At 42.1% G+C, this 22,283-nt stretch overlaps 1 protein-coding gene across 1 annotated transcript in view; it reads left to right on the top strand.

The window, feature by feature from the left end:
- Positions 1-22,283, top strand: part of FARP2 (FERM, ARH/RhoGEF and pleckstrin domain protein 2) — a 172,075-nt gene that overhangs the window by 63,331 nt on the left and 86,461 nt on the right. The window contains exons 4-9 of the mRNA XM_040348878.1: positions 5,219-5,261; positions 11,888-11,966; positions 12,052-12,149; positions 17,401-17,515; positions 17,956-18,103; positions 18,296-18,391. Of these exons, the coding sequence (XP_040204812.1) occupies positions 5,219-5,261; positions 11,888-11,966; positions 12,052-12,149; positions 17,401-17,515; positions 17,956-18,103; positions 18,296-18,391 (579 nt within the window). The remainder of the gene's footprint in view (positions 1-5,218; positions 5,262-11,887; positions 11,967-12,051; positions 12,150-17,400; positions 17,516-17,955; positions 18,104-18,295; positions 18,392-22,283) is intronic.

Raw genomic sequence — 22,283 nt, forward strand, 5'->3', positions numbered from 1 at the left:
ATTTTTACTTTGTGACAGTTTTATTTTTTAAAGTGTTTGTTACCCTTCCATATACCCAGTGAACTGATTTGCCTCACATGATGCACAGAGATGACACAAATCCTTCTACATAAGTTGTATCTGTCTATCTGCTGTCTTCTCTACATCTGTCAAGTCCAGTTTTTTAAATTTTGTGTAAGCCCCGGTTCACATTGATGCTACTTTGAAATCATGCTACTTCACTTGAAGTAGCGCAATTTCAAAGTAGCAAGGTCAGGGCAATTTCAGGTGCTACTTGATAGACATCCATGTGGCTTTATACACAGATGTCTAGTAAGTCGCACCTGAAATCTGCACAAGAAGTGTAGGAACTACTTTTCCAAATCGGTGCCATGCCACAAAATCGGTGTTGCACCGATTGGAACAGTGCCATTGCTGCCAATAGGCTGCGACTTGTTATGCGATTTGATCTTTTAAATCGCATGACAAATCGCTCCAATGTGAACCTAGGCTTAGAATTCAGAAAATGGGGATATGGAGCCGAAGTTACACTCTGCAAAACTCGGTGAGAGCTGATTGGAGGCAAGGGACACACCCACTTTCACACACATCTCTCAAAAAAAGCTGAGGCTGTCAATCACAGGCTGTATGCTGGAGATCCTCCCTGTCCCCAAATCTTGTCAGAAGTGATGCAGCACAAAGCTGTTTCTTGGATACAGTCTCATGAATATGGTAATACTGTTTTATATCACAGGCTAAAATAAATAAAAAATATTTTTACTAATTGCATGGAGGCCAAATGGTGCTTTTGGGATTTTAATGGTAAAACATAATTGAAAAAAACATGAACTTGTGTAGCAACAGAAAGTAGGGAAATAAATAAACCACTCCAGGCAAATATATTAAAATGCGGCTTAATGATGTGTTTAGAAGTTTTGAAATAATGCTTCAATTTAGTTACTGTAATCACCCAAAATATTTAATTATATAAGGCTGCCTAACACTAGCTGAAAGTGGTCATCAAGCATATAGTTGGAAGAATGTTCAGAGCGGACTTATCAATGTAGTGACGTTTTCTAGGGTCTTTAACATGAGGGCTCATGTACACCACATGCATTGATATGCATTGTTCAACGTGGACCCAGTGTTATAACAAGCCAATATACGTTGTTTCCAAAAGGCTTTGTTCAAACCAATGTATGGGCTTTTTGTGAAAATGTAATACTGCAGTAAAGCACAGCACACTGTAACAGGTTGCAACACATCAAAGCGTGCTTCTATGCATGGTAAAGAATACATAAACCCAACATTTCATATTCTTGATATGTACCTGCTGTACTATGTACAGTACCTGTAGGAAAAATTATTATCCTGTTCTCTTTGTATTGCTTCTTTTGTGTAAATTCCTGCCAGTCCCTTTGCTTTCCTATTAAAAACTGACCACACTCGGAATGAGAGCACAGCGTGGTCGATTTTCTGGCTGTGCTGAGAACTCTGCCTGCTGTCCTCCCAATAATCGGAGTTCTGCTGATCACTTTATAACCCCCCTCCTTTTTTTTTTTATATATATATATATATATATATATATATATATATATATATATATATATATATATATATATATATATATATTATATTGCCCATTTTATTTTTTTAAACCGAATGGGTTGTTTTACAAGGTAAATGTTTACATATACTTTATGGAAAGAAAATGGTGTATTTTGGTGCCTGCTGTAAACATAAACCTGGACATCAATACAGTGCATTAAACAATTGGATGTCAATGCATGGCAACTCAGAAGTGCAGTGCAGGTATGAATGAATGAATGAATGAATGAATGAAAACTTATATAGCGCAGCACATGCGAATTTAATCGCCTCTGGGCAAGCAAGCTAAATGCAATAGACATATTGTGCATCAGCCTAAGGGTTCCACCTCCTATATATACATTTTTTCAACGCATTGGTTAATTTGCATGGACTTCTCTCAGCCACCTCTACGTTCTTTTTGCTGGAGTGCATCATAAAACCCTAGTACATGTACAATTGGCAAACATTTTGTCTTTTGGCAGTAACCTATACAGTATATCCTCATGCGGATCATTTTGCTCCACTCAGTTGCTAAGCTTTTTGTTGGCGCTACAGTTCTAAGCACAATGTTCCTAAATCCAGAGTAACGCAGCTCATGTGACATGTTTAATTGGTTAAATGTTGGGTGGATAAAAAATATAATTTAGTATCTGAGCATTTGGTTTATCTGATGTGGAAATTCTTTTTGAAAAAGTTATAATTCAGCTGACTGCCATATTTTTTTTTTCCATTCTGGGCAGCACATACTTTTCCAGTATGGTCTGTGGTGTTAATCTCCAACCAGTTATAAGTGTAGCGTATGGTAGGAATGAAATTATGTCAATATTTTCCATGTGTCAGTATGTGTTTGGATTTCTGTTCCTGTGGAAGAAATTGTATCTAGCCTGCAACTGCAACCAAAGGCTTATGATTCTAATATATACCTATGCTAAAATATATTGAAAGTTGACATATTGTTCTGTTGAGATGTGAGCTACCATTTTTACTTTCCTTCAGCTGTTGATAAGGTTCTCTGTTTTCTTGCTCATCCATTGAGGGACTGTCAAGTTATACTGCTGCCTACAGAATAATTTGGCACTATTAACAATAACAAAAGTGTTAGCCAGCTTGGGATGCCCTCACCCACTGCCAGATTTCCTCAGTTTTTTTGCTAGTGTACTTAAAGTGGAGGTTCACCCTATAAAAAATGTCTAACATTATATCCAGCCCAGTTCTGCAAATAAAATGACACTGACCTTCTTTTTTTTTTTCCTGTAGATATCGTTTAGCCATAGAATTCACTGCGGCTTCCGGGTAGGGAATCCAGCGGGAGTGGGCGTTCCTATTGACATGCCAATCAATTGGCATGCTAAACGACGGCGCACACAGCGCGTCATGACTTCCCGAACGAAGTTCGGCTCGGCGCTGGTGCGCAGGCGCCGAATAGAACCGAGCCGACCCAAGCTTACTTTGGGAAATTGTGATGCGCTGTGTGCGCTGTGTGCGCTGTCGTTTAGCATGTCAATCAATTGGCATGTCAATAGGAACGCCCACTCCCGCGGGATTCCCTACCCAGAAGCCGCGGTGAATTCTATGGCTAAACGATATCTACAGGGGAAAAAAAAAAAAAAAAGGTAAGTGTCATTTTATTTGCAGAACTGGGCTGGATATAATGTTAGAATTTTTTTTATAGGGTGAACCTCCACTTTAAGAGAGTAGACATGCTTTCTTCAGCTCTACTGTTCTTTGTTTCCAGCGGTGTTGATTTGTAAGTGTTGCTGGTGGAATTTTTCCACATATTTTAAGTTAGTCAGCAAACGCTGATTTTTCGTGTTTTCTAAATTGGTCTTCTTTCTATAGCTGGATACACACTATACAACTTTTGTTTTTTTGATTTCCTTTAGATTTACCTTTACCCATGTATTGCAAGGGCCTACCTGATTTGCATACAAATTGAAAGTGTTTAGGTTTGACCTCATGTTATATGGTTTTGGTAACCCAAAAGGAAAAAATCTAAAGAAAATTGTATAGTGTGTATCCAGCTTTAGACAGCTCAAAATGTATCATCTACAGCTACTGGTAGATTCAAGCTTGATATGAATATCCTGGAAAACTCTCAGGTTGTCCAAGGTTCCCAGTTTATGGTCTACAGTGTTCTCTCTGCAGCAGACCTGGAGTTTACTCAGTACTCCTCCTTGGAGATCAGACCAGCATGTCTGGGGAGTCCCTATGGCGTTATCCATCTGGGGCTGAGGAAATTTTCCTTTACCCATCTCTGCAACTCACTGTTGCAAGTACCTAGCAGGATTATGCTGGATTAAGATTTCCTCTGTTTAAATACTGAGGGAACATATGTGATATTTTGCTACAATAGCAATTGTAGCTGGCTGGCATTTTTGTATGTGAAGAATGATTTAAAATGCCCGCAGGTAGGGCAATGCAGCCAGGCATGGAAGTGAGTGGCTTTAAGCCCCTGTACTTGTGAAACTTTTGTACTTCTCTGCATCTGTGTATTTACCCGCCCATGCACATTAGACCAAATTTCCATGCAGCACTATAGCGTTTGGCAACATACATTGTATGTGTGGGTAAACTTCTTACAGCCTAGTTCCCAGTCCATCTGCAAGGTCCAGCACTCAGTCTTCCAAAACATCAAAGAAGGTCTCTTCGATGTGAAGGTGTGCTTGCACTTTCCAAGGTAGGGAGACGTTTATTAACCTTTGCAGACGCTTGGACAAATTGCCTCCTGCATCCAAGCTTTGGAGATGTAATCTCCCAGGGTTGAAAACCTAAATTTCCTTTCCTGCCGCCTTCTCAGTCTTCACCTCCAAACGTACTGTGCCACCTCACAGCTTGGCAGATCTCCATCAAATCTTCCTTGGGTCTACTGGATCAGGATGCCATTGCCCCAGTTCTTGTGGCAGAACAGTTTTAGGGTATTATGCTCCAACTTGTTTTACTATTCCATACCTTACAGAATACCTTCCATGGAGTAAATAGAAAAAATAAATAAAAGAATGCCTGTGATGTCACATGATCATGGCCTTAGATAAGTAAATAGGACATTTAGCTAGTGTTCTTTTTATTTTTTTATCTTTTAAAGTGGTTGTAAACTCTGTTACACCACTTGTACCTACAGGCAAGCCTATAATAAGGCTTACCCGTAGGTACTGTAAATATGTCCTAAACTTGCACAGTTTAGGAGATGGTCACTATATGCACCGCTGCCGACGCCATCGCGGCTCTGGCCATTCACAGCGCCAGTGCCTGAGAACCCAGAAGTAACTCCAGTGAAAGATGTCGGCCGAGGGAGCGGAGTGTGGGCGGTACTGCAGGGCATCTTTCTAAGGTAAGTATTTCTTGATGCATACTAGCTCATCATGCCTTTTTTTTTTTTTTTTGTTTCTTGACCTAAAGTGATTATAAAACGTTGGGTTAAATGGGGGAGTAGGGCTTTAAAACCTTTCTACTTAAAACATTTTTTTTTAAAATTGTGTCCATGAATTGTCATTTTTGTGCTGAAGTTTGGTATGTGTTTTACATAATTAGTAGTAGCAAGTGAGAGACTCTGCATAAGAACATCCACCCATGATATTCTGTTTTTAATTATTACAATATAGCTCTGTCAATGCCCATAAAAAGCAAACTCTCCAATGCTTTTCTATTTTAGGTGTGGTTGGAGCCTCTAAAATTTGTATGCAAGCAGCTGCGCAGTAAGTATTGTTATTGTTTTGTTTGATGGGTGGGTTGATTTGTCACAACTTTCATAAACCTTTGTAATGCCAATATAGCTGTACGTGATTGATGGGGAAGGATTGTGTTACAAAATTTTACTTTCCAACTCTTAATATAAAAAAAAAAGTGTTTGAAAATAGTTAAATTAAAGCCTAGGGGTGTGTGTGTGTTTGTGTGTGTGTGTGTGTGTGTTACAGCCTTAGGCCCCTTTCACACTGAGGAGTTTTTCAGGCTGTTTAGCGCTAAAAATAGCGCCTAAATACCGCCTGAAAAACTCCTGCCCTGTAGTCTTAGTGTGAAAGTCCTGAGGTGGTGCGCTAGCAGGACCGCTCCAAAAGTCCTGCTAGCTGCATCTCAACCGCTCCTTCCCATTGAAAACAATGGGACACGGTGGCTATACCACCGGCAATGCGCCTCTGCAAGAGGCACATTGCTGGCAGTATTAACCCTTTTTTCGCCGCTAGCGATGGTTACAACTGCACTGTTAGCGGCCGAATACCGCGGCAATTCTGACGGTATAGTGCCGCTATACCGTCAGCGAACCTCCCGCCCCAGTGTGAAAGGGGCCTTAATCCAAAATGGATTAAATTCATTATTTTCCACAAAATTCTACAAACAATACCCCATAATGACAAAGTGAAAGAAGTTTGTTTTGAAATCTTTGAAAAATTATTAAAAATAAAGAATGAAAAAAAAATCACATGTACATAAGTATTCACAGCCTTTGCCATGACACTCAAAATTGAGCTCAGGTGCATTCTGTATCCACTGATCATCCTTGAGATGTTTCTCCAACTTGATTGGCATCCACTTGTGGTAAATTCAGTTAATTGGACGTGATTTGGAAAGGCACACACCTGTCTATATAAATGTTATATCCTCTGTGTTGTGAGAGACACAAGACTCTGGTCTGGTACAATGGATGTTTATTTCAGGTCATCTGTACACTGCAACATGCATCTCAGGACAGTACATCTTATCGGCTCCTTTATATGTGCTCTCTCTTAGATGGCTACTATCAGGGCCGGACTTACCATTGGCCTTGACTGGGCTCAAGCCCAGGGGCCCCACCCAATAGGGGGCCCCCTTTAAAAAAAAAAAAAAAAAAAAAATTTTTTTTTTTTTTTTTTTTTTTTTTTTAGGGGTCCGGAGGTCCCCAGGGCCCCGGACGGCAACCCCCCTTTTTTTTATTTATTTTTTGTAAAAAAAATGTTTTTTTTTATATATTTTTTATTTATATAATATATATATATATATATATATATATATATATATATATATATATATATATATATATATATATATATTTTTTTTTTTTTATTATTATTATTAAAGGGCCCAGGGGTCTCCAGGGCCCCGGATGGCAACCCCCCTTTTTTTTATTTATTTTTTGTAAAAAAAAAAAATTTTTATATATTTTTTATTTTTATATATATAATATATATATATGTGTATATATATATATATATATATATATATATATATATTTTATTATTATTATTATTAAAGGGCCCAGGGGTCTCCAGGGCGCCCGGATGGCAACCCACCTTTTTTATTTTTTTATAAAAAAAATTACATTTTTTTTTATATATATATATATTTTTTTTTATTAAAGGGCTCAGAGGTCCCCAGGGCCCCATGTGGCAACCCCCCCTTTTTTATTTTTTTTATAAATGTTTATTTTTTTATTTTTGTTTATTTTTTTATTTTTTATTAAAAGGCCCAGAGGTTCCCAGGGGCCCAGAGGTCCCCAGGGCCCCCGGGTTTGGCAACCTCCCTTTTTTTATGTATTTTTTATAAATGTATTTTTTTTTTATTATTATTAAAGGGCCCAGAGGTTTATTTTTTCTTTTTATTAAAAGGCCCAGAGGTCCCCAGGGCCCCGGATGGCTACATATATTTATATATATTTGTTTTCTTCTTTATTTCTTCTTTTTTTTGTAAAGGCCCCCCAGCTTCTCAATTTGCGGCAGCCCCCACGCTTCTCAATTTCAGGCGGCAGCACCCCCACCCCCCCTAGGTTCTCTGCTTCAGGGGGCCCATGCCTTAAGCTGTGCAAGGGGCCCCAAAATTCCTGATGGCGGCCCTGCGCATACCTCCCAACACGCACGGATTCTGTGGGACTTTCCTGCACAGACAGCTTCTTCCCGCAGTCCCGCAAAAGGGTTAATTTTCCCGCACTGCAAGAGGAGGCAGCACGGAAGCAGGAGGAACCGGAGTGGTGTGTGGAGGACTGTGGCTGCTGAAGGGAAGAAAGCCGAGAGCCGGGCTAATGACAGTCTGTGGCCCCGGCTGTTGGCACAGGTGAGAGGCACTCCCCCCCTCAACAACTGCAAAATCCCCCCCCCGCTCAACAACTTTAATGCGCTCCCCCCCGCTCAACAACTTCAATTCGCCCCCCCCCCCGCTCAACAACTTCGATCCCCCCCAATTCTCGGCTCCAGGGGGCCCCTTCAACACTCAAGCCCAGGGGCCCCCACCACCCTAAGTCCTGCCCTGGCTACTATGCCCCTTGAGCCTTGTCATCACTGCTGAGTGGAGCCGGCCTTAAAGTGCCAATACATGTGGAACCCTTCAGGTATAACAATAAGGTCCCACAGTTAATGGTGCATATCAGATTTGTTGCATAAATCAAGCCATGAAGTCCAAGGAATTGCCTGTAGACCTCTGAGTATCGGGGCACAGATCTGGGGAAGGGTACAGAGACATTTCTGTAGCATTGAAGGTCCCAATGAGCACAGTGGCCTCCATCATCCTTGAATAGAAGAAGTTTGGAACCATCAGGACTCTTCCCAGACCAGGCCGCCCAGCCAATCTGAGTGATCGGGGGAGAAGGGCCTTAGGGAGGTGACCAAGAACCCAATGGTCACTCTGACCTGAGCTCCAGCATTTCTCTGTGGAGAGAGGAGAACCTTCTAGAAGAGCAACCATCTTTTGAAGCTCTCAACCGATCAGGCCTATATGGTGGAGTGGCCAGACAGAAGCCAATAAAAAGCACATGTCAGCTCAACCTGGAGTTTGCCAAAAGAAAGGACTCTCAGACCATGAACAACAAAATCCTCTGGTCTGATGAATCAAAGATTGAACTCTTTTGCCTGAATGGCAATCGTCATTTCTGGAGGAAACCAGGCACTGCTCATCACCTGGCCAATACCATCCCTACAAGTGAGGCATGGTGGTGGCAGCATCATGCTGTGGGGATGTTTTTTTAGCAATCAGGAACTGGGAGACTAGTCAGGATCGAGATAAAGATGAAGCAATGTACAGAGACATCCTTGATTAAAACCTGCTCCAGAGCACTCTGGACTCAAAGACTTGAGGCTGTAATTGGTGCCAAAAGTTCTTCAACAAAGTATTGAGCATAGGGGGGCAGATCCACAAAGATCTGCCCTGACGCAGCGTATCTGAGATACGCTACGCCGCCGTAACTTACTTTTTTTGGTTTGAATCCTGAAAGAATTTGCGCCGTAAGTTACGGCGGCGCAGTGTATCTCTCGCGGCGTAACCGCGGCTAATTCAAATCGGCAAGTATGGGGGCGTGTTTCATTTAAATGAAGCGCGTTCCAGCACTGAACGAACTGCGCATGCGCCGTCCCTAAATTTCCCGCCGTGCATTGCGCTAAATGACGTCGCAAGGACGTCATTGTTTTGACGTGGACGTAAATTACGTCCAGCCGATTCACGGACGACTTACGCAAACTAAAAAAAAAATTTAAAATTATACGCGGGAACGACGGCCATACTTGACATTGAGTACGCCACCAAACGGCAGCTTTAACTATACGCCGGAAAAAGCCGACTAGAGACGACGTAAAAGAATGCGCCGGCCGCTCGTACGTTCGTGGGAATTAGCTAATTTGCATACTCGACGCGGATTACGACGGGAACGCCACCCAGCGGACGCCGAAGAATTGCATCTTAGATCCGAAGACGTACGCCTGTCGGTTCTAACCCAGATGCTGTCGTATGTTTTGAGGATTCAAAACAAAGATACGACGCAGGAAATTTGAAAGTACGCCGGCGTATCAGTAGATACGCCGGCGTACTCGCTTTGTGGATCTGCCCCAGGCTGTAAATACTTATGTACATGGGATTTTTTTTTATTCATTTGCAAAGATTTCAAACAAACTTCTTTCTCGTCATTGGGTATTGTTTGTAGAATTTTTTGAGGAAAATAATGAATTTAATAAATTTTGGAATAACAGGCTGTAACATAACATGTGGAAAAAGTAAAGCGCTGTGAATACTCTCTGGATGCACTGTACTTTAAAAAGAAAGCCTGTGATCAATGTTAGAACTCATCCTGTATATTTTGTTCTGCATAAAGGGTCACAATTGGTTGCTATATTCATTGGCTCTGATTTTTGTTTTTATGAACAGTCGGGTTAGTTTAAAGTGATATTAAACTCTCCTCCTTTTTTAAAAAAAATAACAATGTCATACTTACCTGATCTGTGAAGGGGTTTTGCACAGAGCAGCCCAGATCCTCTTCTCTGGCCCTTTGCTGGTGCTCCTGGCAGCTTGCTATGTTGCACTTGAGCCAAGCCAATGCTCTGTGTGTTCATTCAGACATGGAGCCGCGGCTAGCCCCCCCCCCCCCCCTCTCTCTCTCTCTCTCTCTCTCTCTCTCTCTCTCTCTCTCTCTCTCTCTCTCTCTCTCTCTCTCTCTCTCTCTCTCTCTCTCTCTCTCTCTCTCTCTCTCTCTCTCTCTCTCTCTCTCTCTCTCTCTCTCTCTCTCTCTCTCTCTCTCTCTATTGGCCCACTGACTTTGAGGAGGAGCCAATGGCACTCGCTGCTGTTTGTCAGCCACCAATCAGGAGGGAGAGTCCCAGACAGCCAAGACTCTCGTGCAACATCGCTGGATGGAGATGGGGCTCAGGTAAGTATGAGGGGGGGGGGGGTGGCTGCTTCACATAGGCTTTTTATCTTAATGCATAGAATGTATATGTATAAAAAAACTCCTGCCTTTGAAACGACTTTAATAGGCCAGTGAGCATGTAACCACAACATTTAATTTTTCTGATATGTGTCTGTGTTCCCATGTACTTGTTTGAAAAGTTATGCTGTTCTTTTTGCATTGCTTCCTTTATGTGAAATACTTGGTGTTCCTGCCTGTCCCCCCTGCTTTCACATTTCAAACTGACAACACTATGCATTAAATCACATCCGTCCCAGTGTAGTCCCTTTTTCTTCTTTGCATTCTACCTGGCAGCACATCCTACTTGTATTCCAGTGGTCACACACCTCTGTACAGCTCTTCACTGGAAAGATCAGTGTTCTGCTGTTTCTCTGCCGCCTGCTAACATGCCTCCCTGCAGTCTAAACCCCCAGCTCTCTGAGTCCCTTACACAGCTGATAACTGAAGTCAGATGACCATTTAGTTGTGTGTGTGTGTGTGTGTGTGTGTGTGTGTCTTGCTTTGTATGTATTTCTATTTTAAATTGAATGGGTTGTTTTACAAGGTAAGGCTTCACATATACTTTAAAGGATAAGTTCAACTTTTGGAAGATGAAACATTTCCACCCGTATTTGCCGTATCAATGAACTGCAGTGACACTGGTGATGACTCTCATAGGTCATTCAAAAGCCCTGCAGCAGTCAAACAGATGACCTGTATGATGGTACGAGCAGAAAGCTGCAGGGCTGGTCTGCAGAAGCCTGGCATTGTACCCTTGATCACGGGTGCAATGCTTTCCAGGCTCCTGCTAGAAAAAATAATAAATGCATATGTTTTTGTTTTTTCTGCAACAATACATGCGCTTATTAATTTTTCTGGTTCTCTAATGCAGAGGCACAAGCTGTTTTCATCCGACCCTTTTCAGTTACCTTTGCCATTATGAACTAAGCCTCTTGAAGTTATTTAAAGTAAATACGTTATATAGTGGCGAGCTGGCACTACCCCTTGGGCCCTAACCCTCCATAACTAGGAGCATTCTTAATTACACTCACATAGCTGAATTAATCAAAGAAGAGCCTATTCCCATCCCTAACTGCTATCAGAGATGACGTTTTCTGAATTTTTAATTCTCGAGAGCAGTCAGCAGGTGCAGAAAGAATGGTGGGTTTTCTTTATTAGTAGCCATTGGCTGACAGCGCTGATTGGATGCCGATCAGCAGACTTTTTTTGGTCATGCCCCTTCGACAGAAGATGGACCGGCTGCTGTACACACGGTCTGAATGTCAGCTGGTTTCTATTGAACTGGCTGATATTCTGTCCATGTGTACGGCCCTTTACAAGGGGGAATTCGTTGTTGGCTGTCCTTTGTTTCCCCCGAAGCCGGCCGCTGATCATGTGACTGGACTGGAGTGACCTTAGAATAGACAAGTATATGCATCTTCCTTCTACAGGATAGTTAGAATAAATAGGAGGGGGTGAGAGCTGTTTTAAACTTGGTTAGATCTAGCCTGGAATTCCACTTTAATTCAAGCCCATTTTTTTATTTCAGTTTGGTTAAGATGTTTCCAAATAATGATACATAATCTATTGTGCTTTCTGTGGAGATATATTGTAAGGTCATCACTGCTTCATTGTCACAAGACGTAGATTTTTGTGCACAGATTCTTTATAACGTCTATGAAACCAAATAATTTTATGTGTTTACAGAACCGAAAAATGCCAAAATGCGTCTGGCTGTGAAGTTTTTTCCCCCTGACCCTGGTCAGCTGCAGGAGGAGTACACAAGGTTAGATCTTAGAAAAATTGATGTGCAATATATTTTCCTGTCCTTTTACATGACTGTGTAATCACCTATATTCTGTTTGCTTTAGGTACCTTTTTGCTATGCAGATCAAGAGGGACCTTGCAGAAGAGAGGCTGGTGTGCAGTGATAATACTACGGCTCTACTTATTTCTCTGCTCTTGCAGTGTAAGTATTTTACCTGTGAGGTGTGGACTCTCACTATAATATAGGATACACCCTTGGGCGATAAGGGAAACCCGTACAAGCTCTTTGTGAAATTCATGCTGATGATGCTGGAGAAAGCTTGAATGTGATCAAAGGGCACAAAAAGCTTCACATATGAACTTGTCTGCATTTCCAGACAAGATAAGGAAAATCTGATTTGTTGCTCTGGACAACACATTGCTACGTTTTATACAAGTGGCTGCATACATTTCAGAAAAAAGTGAATGTGATCCAGAAGCCTTTGTCTTCTTTTGTGCCTTAAGAGAAGCAAACATTGTTATCATCAAAAAATACATGGTTCTTAGAATTGTAAGCACATCCACCTTCCATAGATCAAACAAAATTAAGTCTGCTTGTTTCTTTCAGATTTGAGCATGGTACACATGATGCTTGCATCAAAAAATCTGCACAGTCTGCAACTATTATTATATGTTATGGAGACAATAGTACTTTTGTTGTCGGACTTCAGTTCCCCAAATAGCTGTAGACTGAGGGGTTTTAGGAGATGAGAATTTCCATGGAAGGTGTCCTAAATCAAACCGAGATTTAAAGTATGAAGTATATTATAGGTTTTTTGTTTTTGTCTGAGGCCTTCCTGGGAGAGTTCCCCTCACTTCCTGTCCTGACAATGGTATCTTCCAGACAGGAATTGAACATACAATCTTCAACAGGCACAAAGACAGCAGTAAACCTACCCCTTCAGTTTTTCCCCCCTCACCTTCCATTATGGAGCCCTGCCCAACTGCCATTTTTTTTTTTAAATAATAGCAGACACCTTGATGGCTACCGTTAGGCAGGATATTAACTTAAAATGTATGATGTGCACTTAAACCTTGGCTAGACTGAAACAAACAATTGTTTGTGGTGTATACCTGTACCAGAAGTCTGGAAAATGTATGAATTTAAGCTACTGTGAACTGTCTAAAAATAAAATAAAAAAAAAACAGCAGTTTTAGTGTTGGAAATGTACTAGGGCTGTGACAGTGGCAGATCCTGGCCACCTTCATCAACTTGGTATGAATAGCTGGCCATACCATGCCATCGATGATACAGGACAATGACACTCTTGGCCTCACTTGCACAAACTTTTCCCAGCTTGTGAGACCGCAGACTGAGAGCGATCATCACTGGGTTTGGTTACCAATGCAATTAACCTGTTAGGCCCCAGATCATTTGCTACCAGATATTTCATTGTAAATATGAAATGTTCACAATAACAATTATGAATTTTAATAAATGTCTGTGATGCCCCACTGCCACTACAGACAGGAATATCCAGAGATTTGCCATATAGTAATGCCCTTGAAATAGACAGGGATTCTGTAAGTTCTGGCTTAGTTTATTGGAGACCATATTATCTTGAGATGTTTAATAAAAAAAAAAACGGGCAAAAACGGTGCAAACAGAAAAAGGGCATTACAAAGGAAAACAAGACAATTATGCAACAGAAAAACAAAAAGAGTTTAAGAGTCCTTTCACACTGTGCCGCCCCGAGTGTCGATGGTTTTTAGCGGTGCTTTTTGGCCACTAGCCTCGGGCTTTCACACTGGAGTGAATTGAGCATCTTTTTTTTAGGGAGCTTTGCAGGCGCTTTTTTTAACCTTATAGCGCCTGCAAAACGCCCTCTGTTTGAAAGAGGTCTTAGAAAGAAAATACTTGAAGCCATGGTTCTGTGAGTTTCGAAAAGTCCAGTCAATGGACAACATGGATCAGTTGCTCTGATAAATTTGGTCTAATGTTCCTTGTTTACTGGTAAGGGAGCGCTTAAGACTGCTAATGTAGTCTCTCTTTTCTGGTCCCTGAGGAGGGTGTTGACAGAAATGACCTTACCAATGAAAAGTGATGGGATGTCAGTCTTTATGATCATTCAGCTGTCCCTCCCTCAGATACAGTTTTCCAAATTTAATAATATTTTGAGTATACCACATGTCCTGACCCAGTAACCCGCATGCAATTGGCATTCAGAGGTACTAAACATGATATGCCTCAGACAGGTCACACAGGGGGGGGGGGGGTGGCTATTTTCCCTCTTGTATAGGTTATGTATTGATCTTGATCATCATTTTCTTCCATGTTCAAATATTTAATCAATAGAAGTGTAACTTGATTATGCCTAATTTTATGAATTCTGTATAGATTTTGAAGCTTTGAATTGAAAATTGGGTCTTTTTTGCTGGTCAACTAGGATAGCTATTGGTATTGATCAGGCCTAAACGGCTTTTATGACATCAGTTAGCCCTGGGTTCGTTGCATGTACTCCTAATGGGTCTAAATACACTGAGTTTCTAAGCATGGCAAAGTGGTTCCAATACCTTCAATGGGAAGGGCTTATAACCCTTCTAGATGTTTACCGCCAACAGACATTCAGATAACTCCTTACATACTACTGTGTTCTGTTCCAGATCTTCTGCTAAAGCATTCAGTTATTTACAGCTTAAATCCCTCATTATTGGTTATCTGCTAAGTAATGGTCAGCAGAATGGTTGATTGCAATTCCAGAGTTCCTTTGAAGTGTCCAGTCCCTTAAGCCAGCTATAGATGGATCGAAGTTCAGCCTGGTTGAATTTTGACCCATCTATGGGCAGCGGGTTGTCTCTTGATCGACTTCTGTACAACCAGCCTGTTGTGTGTTTTTTATTTTTTTTTATTTTTTTCGCTCAGTCAGTGCCACTGGCTGTAGAAGGCATTGTATTAATGTATTCTGATTGCAGGGGACTCTACCTGCTGTCAGAATATTCTAGGTCCGCAGGAGGGATTCCACTATCAGAGTGTGTTAAAGGGGTAATCCAATTTTTTTTTCCTTCAATCTGTGGCCTGACTTGGGACACTGTTTACTCAAGTTTCATGCCTATGGAGATGCACTCCTGGGATTATATGTTCTGAAAGGGGGCTAATATCTGTTCTGTCTAGTGGCTGCCCTGTTTCTTCTTTTCTTTTTTTTTTGTGGGGGGGGGGGGGGTTGGGTGCTGCAGCTCCTTTAAACGAGTTCCACCCAAAAAAAATGTCGATGTGCATGAAATAAACATTTGGAGATTTTTTATTTATTTTTTTAACCCTTTAAATGGCTGTTGCTATGCGGTCCCTCAAAATCTTCCTCGCCAAGGCTCCTTTTGTCACTTCCTTTGGCGCCTCCACTCGCTACTGCTCCGGGGAGATGTGTGCCATAATTTCCCAGGGGTCAGTGGGCAGCGCAAAGGGCCAGGTTGCTGTAGAAACGGGAGGGGACTTTCGACGATGCCCATTGTTATGGCAACCTGTATATTTAACGGCGCATTACTGCGCATGTGCAAGAACAGGGCACAAAATCCCGTAACTAAATGCTTGTGGGCTTCACATGCCCACAAGCAAAATGACAACGGCTAGAGCACAGTCATCAGTTTTAAAAAAAAAAAAAGATGAAACCGGACATCGGGGGATAATTTTAACATTGTAAACGCTTGTGAAAGGTTCTAAAAAAAAATAATTGAGATTGTAGTTGGAACTCCGCTTTAAGAAACCTCAGTAAGAGCCCATTCACACAGGGGCAACCCGACTTTCAGCGTGACTTTGGGAGGCAACTTGAACACGACTTGAGTATGAATCGCAACGCGACTTGAAGTCGCCTCTAGGAGGGGGACTTTCACGCCAAACTTTTAATGAAAACCCGGCATGGGTTCCCCCTCCAAGAGCATACCAGGCCCTTAGGTCTGGTATGGATTTCAAGGGGAACCCCCTATGCCGGAAAAAACGGCATGGGGTCCCCCCCCAAATCCATACCAGACCCTTATCCGAGCACGCAGACCGTCCATTAAAGGGGGTTGGGACGAGCGCCCCCCTCCTGAACCATACCGGGCAGCATGCCCTCAACATGGGGGGTGGGTGCTTTGGGGCAGAGGGGCGCTCTGCGGCCCCCCCAAAGCACCTTGTGCCGATGTTGATGGGGACAAGGGCCTCTTCCCAAAAACCTTGGTTGTCGGGGTCTACGGGTGGGGGGCTTATCGGAATCTTGGAGCCCCCTTTAATAAGATCCCAGCCCCCCACCCTATGTGAATGAGTATGGGGTACATCGTACCCCTACCCATTCACCTGGGGGGTAAAAAGTGTCAAGGATAAAAAGACACTAGACAGGTTTTTAAAGTAGTTTATTAGGCAGCTCCGGGGGTCTTCTTCCGACTTCAGGAATCTTCTTCTGGCTTCGGGGGTCTTTCGACTTCTCCCTTCTGCCGGGCACCACCGATGTCTTCTTTCAGCTCTTTTACCAGCGGGGCCCGGTCTTCTCTATTCTTCCGACTTCTTCGGGGCGGTCTTCTTCCGACTTTGGGGGTCTTCCAACTTCTCCCGCTCTCCAGTTCTTTCTCCCTTCTGCCGGGCACTACCAATGTCTTCTAGCTCTTTTACCAGCGGGGGCCCGGTCTTCTGCGTTGCCTTCTTCCCTCTTCTCTTCTTCGATGTTGACTAGACGCTCCCTCCCGCTGTAATGTCGGCTGTGCGGTGCGCAACAATTTATATTGACCGGGTGGTGACGACATAATTACCCCGCCCCCTTATGTCGTCACCACCCAGAGCATGCTGGGACTGTGACGTCATATAAGGCCAATATAAATCGTTGCGCAACCGCACAGCCGAGTCAACATCGAAGAAGAGGGAAGAAGGCGAAACCGAAGACCGGGCCCCCGCTGGTAAAAGCACTGGAAGAAGACAGACCTAAGGGCCTGGTATGCTCTTGGAGGGGGAACCCATGCTGTTTTTTTATTTAAAATTTGGTGTGGAGTTCCCCTGTGGAAGGGAGGGGCTTGCCTTAGAACAGGTTCACACTGGGGCGACTTCCTGTAAAGTTGCCTCACTGTGAACATGGAGGCGACTTTCACCTACAAGTCGGATTGAAGTAGTACAGGAACCTTTTTTTCCCAAGTCTGAGCGACTGCAGTAGTGTGTATTAAGACGGCTTCATTCACTTGCATTCATTTCTTCATGTAGCGCGACTAGGGGCGACCTGACGTTGGATCCCAAGTCGGACCTGTGTGAAATGGGCTCTTGGGTGTTTAGTGAAATATAAATGTTGCCAAGATGTCATAATTAATGTTTAATACAGTTAGTTTAATACACTTAGTTCAGGTGCTTTAAACCTAAAGATGTTACACAGATAACCTTCTATGCTATCACACTATTGTTTGCTCATTTTACTTCAGATTTTCATTCCATGTTCTTATCTATATATTCATGTCTGTTAAAGCTGAAGTTGGGGATTACGATCAGAAAGTGGATTTGGAGAATCTGAAAAACACTCACTATGTACAGAGACAGCACAGTCTGGAAGAGCGCATATCGCAGTACCACCACGAGCACATGTGAGTCATATTGTGCCATTTTTATATATGATCATGTTAATATCTGTATACAACAGTGAAGCCTTAGACCCGGTTCACACTGGGGCGACATGTCAGGCGGGCTCAGCCGCCTGACGAGTCACGTCCCATTGAATGCAATGGAACCGTTCTAAGAGGAACGACGCAAGTCGCTCCGACTTAGAAAAAGGTTCCTGTACGACTTTGGGGGCGGCTCAGGGCGACCTGCATTGACTTCTATACAGAAGTCGTTTTGCAAATCACCTCTGAAGTCGTCCTCGGGACCACTTGCTGAGTCGCCCCCGAAGTCGTGCCGCTGCAGTGTGAACCGACTTTTATGATTATTTGGCATTTGTTTTTGTTTACTTTTTGTTAAATTATGTAAGCATGTAGTAAGTATTCTGTTCTAATGACACGTGTGTTGCTATCATTTCCTCTTGCAGTGGCATGTCTCCAGCTGATGCTGATTTCCAGATTCTGGAGATCGCTAGAAGACTCGACCTGTATGGAACCCGCTTCCACCTTGCATCTGACCGGGAAGGTGCCAAAATTAATTTGTCAGTTTCTCATATGGGTGTACTGGTTTTTCAGGTAATATTTGAGATTCATATACAAAAATGTTTAAAGATTATCTTTGTTTATATATTAAGTACTTGCCTAAAAAAAAAAAAAAACTGCAGTGGTGTCTGCTTTGACTGCATCCAGTACCATGTGGATTAAAATACTAAAGCCTAGTGTATTTCACTTTTATACTCATTACTTTTTTTTTGTTTTAACTTGCAGGGTAACACAAAAATTAATACATTTAACTGGTCAAAAATACGGAAGTTAAGCTTCAAAAGACGACGTTTCCTCATAAAATTACACCCGGAAGTCCATGTGAGTAATGTAAAAAATGTCCCTTTCATTTCTAACAGGGGATGTTTTGAGTAATGAGAATCGGCTGGACAAAATTGTGTAAAGAGTTACTAGTGTCCATTTTTTTGTTCCATACCACACTTTCCAATAATTCTGAAAATTCAAAACATAATCTAATAATTCATGTTATTAATATTTTAAACACTAACCCACAAAAGTTCTTTCTATAAATTTAGGTCAGTATTGTAAGTGGGATAATAAGCCCTCAAAAAATACCCATGTTTGTTCTCAAGTGGGTTCTAAGATGTGCCCTAGTAGAATAAACTTTATAATCTAAAAACTATATGTTTAAAGAGTAATTAAAAGAAGTAATGCACACTGAAATAAATTATTTGAAAAGAAAAAAAAAAGTTACGATACCTTATAACCATTTATAGTGCCTCTTAAAGGGTCACTAAAGGAATTTTTTATTTTTTTTAAGCTAAATAGCTTCCTTTACCTTACTGCAGTCCTGGTTTCATGTCCTCATTGTTCGTTTTTGCTCTGATGTTTCTGTAATCCTTCTCTGTTCTGAACACTTCCTGGTCATCTGTTTCCTGATTAAAAAAGTCATGGGAGATTTCTCTCTGTGGTCACTAATCAAGGAGGTGTGATTACTGTGTGTCTAAAACTCCTCAACACCAATCAGTTTCGTTTTCCAAACCATCACTGCCCTGTATTGGCTCTGAGTCTCTGTACATCACAGAACCAGGAAACAGCATGCAAAAAATGAAACTGAAACTGTAGGTACATTATATGATTGATTGATTTTTATCTATTTTTAATCATTTTTAAAAGGAATCAGTTAACTATTATGTCTCTCTACCCTGTAAACAGTCATACATTCCTCTCTGCCTGTTGACCTAGTGGTGTGCAGTGTCTCTCATTCTGTCATGATTCACTACTTTCTGGATCAAGCATAACACAGGTTATAATCGTACAGAATATATTATTGCAGTAAGGAAAGCCTCTGGTCCATTTTGAACTTTTAAAAATTAAAGTCTTACCTAATTAAAAGTCAATGGCAGAAGGCTATAGCAGATCTTATACCATCTAGACTGTTTAGAATGGGGAAAACTTCCCACTCTGCCTAACAAACCTTTTTTTCACATGAAACGACAATGTCCCATAATAAGATGTTTTTTTGTGATAAAATAGATTTTACTTCCTCTCTTCTGACAATACCAAACACTGTATACGTAACCCAGCTAGTTGCTCTTTGGATACCTGAAAGATTCAGATATGCCTACCTGCACCAGACGGCTCCTCTGCATTTTATTATTTTTTTATGCTGAGAATATTCTAGCAATCTAGTAAAAATCTGATCTGCCTGCTATAAGGCTGGCAAAAGCTTGTCATTCAAGCCCTACCAATGTATAAAATAACCTATGATGCTTGTGGTTGCCCAAAAAAATGTGATTAATTATAAACTGGAGCTGTGCTGGGCTCTCAACACACTGTTGCCCAGGAATGAGTAAGAGGAGTTTTTTTTTAACCTCTAACATAAATTTGTACCTTTTTTATGAAAGAAAATATGAACGATACTCTGCAGTTGAGGTTTGGAGTTATTGGTTTATGTATAACAAGCTAACCCATCTTCACTGTAAATATTACATAAATATTGTTGGCGTTGATAAAGTTAGTGGTCTACTGTATACTATTAAAAATATAGCGAAGACCCTACTGTGTCCACAGGAAGAGAAATGTATCTTGTCTATTCAGTAACCTACAACGGCTTTAGTACAGTTAAGGGATAAGGTTAACTCACGTGTCAGTTGCCTGAAAACAATACAGCTCTATGCCTTAGTAGACACTCAAGGTCAATTCTGGCCATATGTCTAGAAATACAAAATGTTATCTTTCATTTTCTCATGAGAACACAAGTGAATGGAAACATTAATGGAGAACCCTACGTGTATAACTAAAAAGAAATGAAGTCTCTAAAGCATAATTCTGAGTAAGGCCTGCTTACTCAGTGTTATATATGTACTGTATATGTATAACTGCAAGGATGCTAAGCTGTATATGAAATCCTAACTACTAGCAGACACCAGATGATGAATGCATTATACCTTTATTATCCCGAAAAACTTCTATGCATGTCTTTTACATTTACAGTGGGTATAGAAAAGATTCACCCTCCTTTAAAACAACTACATTTTGTTGCTTTGCTGCCCAACATGAAGACCGAAAGATTTTTGTTTTATCCAGCTGTATTAAGCCCCCTTTCACATTTGTACAACTTGTCCCACGATTTGTGATGGCAAAGTAGCATGACAAGTCGTTTCCCCATGATTTCCAATGACAACCATTCATATTAGTAGTCGTTCCAACTTCAAAGTAGTCCATGCACTACTTTGGTCCGATTTTTGCGGCACTTACACAGGCATTCCCTAAAATCGCAGCCACTAATCACGTGACTTTGAAGTCGCGGTAGTGTGAAAGTGGCCTTGCTGTATTTGCAGCATATAACAAGTGAAAGAAATTACACCAACATGTCTGGGGAAAAAAATAAAAATCTGAGTTTGAAAGGATCACCCCCTTGTGTCAGTATTTTGTTGCTTTAATTATAGCCTTTAGTCTGTTGGGATATGTCTCTACCAACTTTGCAATATTTTCCCACTCTTCTTTGCAGAACTGCTGAAGTTCTGTTAAATTTGATGGTAACCATTTGTAGACGGAGAGGATCGAGGGGGGGGGGGGGGGGCAAAAACTGGCTATTGTGAAAATACTGAGCAGGCTGTCGGGTGACTTAGCAGGCAGGCTGCTGAGCGGGCCAGTAAACAGGTACCGTGGGTCAGTGAGCAGCTGGTGGGCAGGCACCACGGGTCAGTGGGCATGGTTGACGGGTGAGGGAGCAGGCTCGTGAGCAAGCAGGCAGGCACAGCGGGTCAGTGAGCAGGCGCTGCGAGTTAGTGAGCAGGCTGGTGGGTGTGGGAGCAGGCTGTTGAGTGGGCAGGCGAGCAGAGAGATTACATCATCTCTCACCACCCTTCGCATCACCACATTCCTGCATCTAAAAGAAGACTGCCATTACTGTACAGGGGGGGGGGGGGCAGAAACTGGCTATTGTGAAAATACTGAGCAGGCTGTCGGGTGACTTAGCAGGCAGGCTGCTGAGCGGGCCAGTAAACAGGTACCGTGGGTCAGTGAGCAGCTGGTGGGCAGGCACCACGGGTCAGTGGGCATGGTTGACGGGTGAGGGAGCAGGCTCGTGAGCAAGCAGGCAGGCACAGCGGGTCAGTGAGCAGGCGCTGCGAGTTAGTGAGCAGGCTGGTGGGTGTGGGAGCAGGCTGTTGAGTGGGCAGGCGAGCAGAGAGATTACATCATCTCTCACCACCCTTCGCATCACCACATTCCTGCATCTAAAAGAAGACTGCCATTACTGTACAGGCGCAGGCAGCAGAGAGATTGCATCATCTCTCACTTGCCCGCCCTCACTCTTAGACAACAGGGACCCTGTCACACTGGCAAGTGACAATCTGCATCTGGTGGCAGGCAATAGTGACAAGCTGCATCTGATGACAGGTGGTGTGGCAAGTGATAATCCACATCTGATGACAATATTTTGTTTGCTTCAGTTGCACCATCAGGGAAATGCTCCAGGAAAGCCATTTTCATGCTGAGCTAATCAAAAGAACCACAGCTCATCACAGTTGAAAGTCAAATGGCTTTGTGTATCATTGCAAAGATGGTTGGCTACACCTGATTGCATTTATAAGCAGTTTTTAAGAGGGGGTGATTCATTTTTTTTCTTCTGACATGTTGGTGTTAAACCTTTCACTTGGATGAATTGTGTCTGTCTCCATTTCAGGCTGCAAAGCAACAACATGTGATTATTTTAAGGGGGGGGGGGGTCTATAACACTTTACCC

The sequence above is a fragment of the Rana temporaria genome, chromosome 4 (assembly GCF_905171775.1).
Source record: "Rana temporaria chromosome 4, aRanTem1.1, whole genome shotgun sequence".
Classification (NCBI taxonomy): Eukaryota; Metazoa; Chordata; class Amphibia; order Anura; family Ranidae; genus Rana; species Rana temporaria.